The sequence below is a fragment of the Nicotiana sylvestris genome, chromosome 8 (genome assembly GCF_000393655.2).
Source record: "Nicotiana sylvestris chromosome 8, ASM39365v2, whole genome shotgun sequence".
Lineage (NCBI taxonomy): Eukaryota > Viridiplantae > Streptophyta > Magnoliopsida > Solanales > Solanaceae > Nicotiana > Nicotiana sylvestris.
In genome coordinates this window covers 82,491,135-82,497,134 of record NC_091064.1, presented here as the reverse complement: position 1 = coordinate 82,497,134, position 6,000 = coordinate 82,491,135, and the positions used below count along the sequence as shown (strand labels likewise).

The 6,000-nt window shown below is 36.4% G+C and overlaps 1 protein-coding gene across 1 annotated transcript; it reads right to left on the bottom strand.

The window, feature by feature from the left end:
- Positions 1 to 830: 830 nt before the first annotated feature.
- Positions 831 to 5,530, bottom strand: LOC104213006 (phosphoglucomutase, cytoplasmic-like). Its single transcript, XM_009762379.2, has 7 exons — positions 5,433 to 5,530; positions 5,206 to 5,294; positions 2,888 to 2,969; positions 2,723 to 2,778; positions 2,344 to 2,457; positions 2,160 to 2,222; positions 831 to 1,285 (listed from the first exon to the last, which is right to left on the bottom strand). Exons 2-7 carry the CDS (start codon positions 5,284 to 5,286, stop codon positions 1,247 to 1,249), a joined length of 435 nt encoding a protein of 144 aa, XP_009760681.1. The 5' UTR covers positions 5,287 to 5,294; positions 5,433 to 5,530; the 3' UTR covers positions 831 to 1,246.
- Positions 5,531 to 6,000: the final 470 nt, after the last annotated feature.

The following is a 6,000-nucleotide window of genomic DNA, read 5'->3' as shown; positions in this document are numbered from 1 at the left end:
TGAAGATGTTAGCAGAATTGGGACTTCTCTTTTATGCATTAGTATCACCATTTCTATCTCCTTTTAATGAATACAAAAGGTTTCCACTTAATTGGTGTTTCTGCTAGGACCTAGATCCAGAGATGGTGGTATTTTATCGGGTAGAGGAGTAGTAATGTCCTAAGCATAGACAAATCAATATGAAATGATGCTTGCTCTTCTCCCTTAACTTGCTTTTATGTTCTCTCAGTAGGGTGACTAGAATTGTCTAAAGAATGCAAGTCATTGCAACTTTTTTCTTTGGTGACCACCCTAATGTATCTTTTTTTTAAACTTGTTCACTTTGCGAAAAAAGGGTTCTGTTTTTGAGTCAACATAAAAAATAGAAACATAGCCTTGCTTCTAATATGATTTTATATATTTCATCTTATTGCACTTTTATGATCTCATGTTACCACCAATGCAATATTTTGGCAAACGCTCCTGGGGTTTATCTTGCAGTTATGCAAATATTGTGCCTCTACCCGTTCAGTTGGATTCTCCTTCCTGACATTGTTCAGATCTTCCATCTTGCTTTTGTTCTTGTTTTTGATAGGACTAAGAGGAGGAGTGGGTGGAGGGCCCCTGGATCTCGTGGAATAAGATGATGATGCAAGAGTGCACGAACTAACCTTTGGGGAGGGGAATAATAAAAAACAAAAATAACAACAAATGGTAATTGAGTCTGTAGGATTATAAAAAGTATTGCAATATTTAAATACATAGTGCAGGAATGTAAAACGTGTCCTAATTTGTGAACCTCTTTGTGCCCGAGGTAGGCCTAACGACAAGTTGATTTGGAGAACTTAGAATGCTAAATGCCTCATTTTATTGATAAAGAAATAAGACGAATCCCAAATCGACACTAAATAAACAGGAAATAAAAGTCACTAATGGCCATTGGCCTTATTACATTCATAAAGCAAAAAAATAAATCCCTATCTACTTGGTCCCAGAAGGACCTTACTCAGGTTGAATGCTCTTATTGATAAAATCCTCCAGCTCGCGTAGGTTCACCAGTAAAAATACCTTTGTCAGGTGTTCTCCTTCATTTCCTTCAGCGTTCGGGCAGTCGGTGACTCTCTTCCTCACTTTTCCTTCCAATTCCAGCAGACTGTATTCCAAATATTCCAACTTTTTGCTAGCTTTGGCGTCCCTCTCTTTCCATTCATTGATTTGGTCATTTGATGGAATACTCCTCCACCAATCCAACAAGAGTGAGGGTGTGCTAACCATACCGAAGCTGGGAACCTCGTTCTTCATATTTCTGCAAGACAAATAAGGTTAGACTCTTACCCCCACCAAACTCGACTATTAATATAAAAAATTAGCATGAAACACTTAGTTATCCAAATAAATACACAGAACGTGGTGCTGTCCGTTTGGGTTCAGGGAAAGCCAGTGGACTTTGGACAAGGCTACCTTAAAGGATCATTATATGGACAACATAACTGACCCGGCTAGGTATGACCATGATGCATGCACAATTCGAACAGAGCAAGGTTTCTATGGGGTTTTAGACTGGTACCCTTGAGTGGACAACTCAAGGGGGAAGACACGGAACTGTCGACTGCACCGCTGATCGACTAGTTTTACCACAAATATGCCTTTCCGAATTTATGGGGTAATAATATAGGAAGAGTGCAACCACTCATTAAAAGTGTTGCCATAGTATTTGTTTGACACGAGTGGAGTATGATGTTGAGCATGACGATGAAATAATTAAAAGCATGTTGTCATGTATTTGCACGTTAGGAAAGCGATAAATACAACAGTTTTATAATTTAAAGCGCCAATAAAGAAAAGAAACAAGGAAGACATGTCAGTTTTGCTTTTGAAAAAGAAATTAAATGTTTAAAGAAATTTAAATAAGTAATTGCACATAGAGAGGTAAAAATTCACAAGAACAATCTGAAATGGTAAAAGCCTAAATATCCCCAACAGAGTCGCCATGCTGTCGCACCCCTATTTTTCCTCTTTTTCGCTAGGAGAGGAGTTTCCGGGTTTCGACATTCATGGGGTATAATGACTCATTTCCCTTTTTGGGGAATTCGGTATTTTGAAGAGTTGCCACCTAATGATTTAAGGAGCAAGAAAGCATCAAAAGCAATAGCTGATTAAGAAAAAATTGCCGATACTACCTCATGAGGGCCACCTGGGTTGTGACTTGCTGTCAATATAAATGCCCCAGTAGCTTTAGAACCCTGTATTGAGTATGATTTATTAAGTTAAAAGATACGGGAATCAAGTAAAACCATATCACATAAAAGGAAAGGGAAATATGAATTAAGCAATTTGAGGTAGCTCTAGAAGCAAAGCACTTACATTAGCCTCGACTCTCTCACGAACTACAGCTGATACGGCAGGAGTGGACAAAAGTCCATTTTGACCAATCCAAACACGTCTAACTCCATTTGTTGCTGCCATTTTTGTAATGATCTACCATGAACAAGACCAAATCGGTTATAGTCCGAATTGTATCCTTCAATTAAGCACCTAATATTCATCAGTACAGGGAGCGTAACCATTAAGCAAGTTAGGCATGTGACCTCCATAGGAACATGAAAAATAAAATAATTCTATTTTGTTTTCAGAATGTCCCGTATGCATTAGAGAGAAGATTTCCACGGTATTATTAATTGTGTTAAAGCAAACAAACAACACAAAATAAAGAATTTCATTGAAAAAACTGGATCAATAGTACCTGGATGGCATCCTTCGAATAGTAGCGGCCATCACCAGAAACCACAAGCGTAGCACCTGCACCTACAAAAGTGCGATTAGAAGAAGATATATCTATCAACAATTCCATTACATGCAAGAAATGTAGAGGACTTCATACAGAAATGGAAAATATAAAATTCCATACCTTTAACTCTGTCAGCTCCAAGGGCATTGAATGTTGCCTGAACAAAATTTTGCAAGTAATGAGGTTGTACGAACACCTTCACCTGAAACAGTCCATCCAACTTCATGTAAGACTCAAAAGTCAAAGCCATTAAAATAACAGTGCAGAATCAAGCAAAGACACTCCACATAGGTTGAAGATCATGCAGAACTACTGAATAGAAGTGCAGGTTATTCATAAGTGAGCTTAACTACAATTTACTAGCCTTGCAAATATTCAAACAAAATGCAGAAAGAGTTGCAAAGAAGACAAACATAATGCATAATTAAACTACTGTTCCAGCTGTCTCTGGGAGAACCATAAATGTTAAAGGTGAATCCTTACAGAAATGTAAAGGAAAAAAAACTAGCTACAAGCCAATTGGCTAAGGCGGTAGAGTTTAAGAACGTCACTATAACTTCTTGGGGGTCCAGAATTGCGTGCCTGTGTATGTTTCCTTTTTTTATCCCACCCACTCTCTCTTAGTACATCGAACTAGACAGAGATAGTTTTGTTGGGATCGAAATAACATGATGCATGCGGAAGTTAATAATGCAAACTTTTGAGATGATAAATGAGATGAGAGAGAAAAATATACTAAACTAGGTATAATAATTTAATATGGCTTGGTCAATTGACTTACATATGATGAAACTATTATAAAAAATAAAATAAAAAAATAAAAAATATCCGGAGAAAAATGCCCCCCTAAACAAAACTCTTTGAAACAACATTGTGGATATTTTTTGTTGTTAATGTTGTTATTTGAGAAGGAAACCTCAATTTATAGAAGTTCAAAACTTCTCTTCCGATAAAAGGATAAAACATATGAAAGAGATTTAATCCTTTTAGGAGTCTTTTTCCCTTCCTTCAAGAAAAAGACTCCTAATAAATTAGAAATTCAGAGCAAAATCTTAACAATTCTAACCTTGGCCTGAATTTTCTTAACAAAGCTTGATTCGCCTTCTTCACATAATTTTTATCATTGCTGCTTGCCATGATTAAAAATAGGTATAGGTCAAAAGAAGCCCAAGAATTAGCTAAAAGGAGCTCACACGTTTAAGAATAAGCACAAGTCAAAACTGACATTGGTTAAAAGAAGCTCATGCGTTAAAAAAAGCATGAGTTAAAACTAGCAGTAGAGCTCATACGTTTCAAGTAGGCATGACTTAAAATTGGTATTGGTTAAAAGGAGTCCAAATATGGGTTAAAAAAGAGTTTTTATTTCTATAAAAGATGCAACAACAGAGGTTTTGAATATTTGTGATTGTAATTTATCTCCACGTGTATCATCACGTTCAAACTTTTTGGATAAATCTTCATTATCGTCCAATTAGCTGTGGCTTGATTTGAAGTCGCCTGAATCTATATTCGGTCTTGCTTTGAACCATTGACTCTGAACCATTGACTCTAATATCACTTGTTGGTATCGAAATAACATGGTGAAATACCATTAAGCTAACACCCCTCACCGGGAATTACATTTCGCTGAAATATCAGCAATCTTTTTGGTGGGTTATGAATACTCCCACGATCCCAAATTGATCAGTATTTTTAGCTTAGAAAAAGTGAATATGAGCAATTCACAGATGGGAAGAAATCACCAATTTTTTGTTTTCCTCCGCTGGGATCTAAAACTCAAGATTAATTTTTCAGAAATAGAATTCTTATTTTAGAAAAATACACACAAAGTAGTATATACATTTCCTTTTTTCCATCACATATAACTGAATCTGATATCTAATGAACGCGTGCAAGTTTAGGTCTAGACCTTCCCAAGAATAAAGTAAGAATTCCTTACTTAATATAATTTAAGTAGCTTAATTTACGTCCAAAGATGAATGCACGAGGACAAAGTTGATGAAATGCAGGCGAATAATATTAGCTTGTACGCAAGGAGGACCAAATCAACTTTGAAAATCAAAGAGGATTATTTTACATCAAAATTTCAAATTATTCACAGAGGAGGCACTCGTTACATCATTTGATATTTTCATTCCATTACTACAAGGCCCATTCACTTGCAATTTATCCCTTAGATCTATATCTGCTGGTTACAAGCATTATGCATTAATACAAACTTAAAGAAAAAGATAAAAAGAAAATGCAAGAAAATACAAAGGAAAGCGGATCGAACTCAACAACGAAAAGATCAGGAAAAGAAACAGGAAAGGAGATAAAACCGTGCTTCTACAGAAATCACAACAAAAATGTGGCAAAATTGATGAAACTGTTGAAATCTTACAACGAAACGAACTTTTTGTTTGAATTTGATTTAGCTTAATTCATTTGAGGTATACCTTCTTCCGGAGACCGGAAGTACCAGGCTTCTGGCCTTCGAATGGCGTAGTCTCGACGCGCGTGATCTTGAATATCACCATTTTTGTCACTGGAAAAAATTAATCAACAGTACACAGAATTAGCCAAAAAAAAAGAGAATTCACACAGAAAGAGGCACACGCAGTTCCTTCTGCATTGCATACATATATATAGATAGAACTGTAGGGAGAGAGAGGGGGAGGCTTACATCTGAAGGTAGGGGAAGATGAATGAGAGAAGGATATGTGTGTGAGGCATTCGAGAAGAGAGTGAATGACTAATAAACACACAAATAAAGCAAAGGGAAAAAAAGAACATGAAAAAAGAGCTTATTGTAGTAATGAGAAAACAGAGGTAAGGTAGGATATTCTGTGGTTGTTTTTTATTCTCTCTGATTTTTGAGATCGTCCGTAATTATGGGATGAAATAGCTTCGGCAAGAATAGACGTGGTATTAGCGCACTGGTCATCATATCAATATCTACCCTTCCCGCCCCGTTAATATATTAAAGCGCGGATTGGTGTCGATCTCTATTGCATGCTACTACCCGTCCCATTCCTAGCAGTCTTGGAGGAATTTAGGTCTACTATTCCTATAAGAGGAAGGGTTTTAGGCTAACTCTTTGGTTTAAAGGTAAAAAGGCTAAGGCGACATATAAAAACACATAGGACTGCATTTTTAGGGGGAACATGTAAGCAGGTAAAACACTCATGTATACCTCCGCAAACAATTTATATAAATAGCATGACTTAAAACATAGTTAATGTCTGAATCAT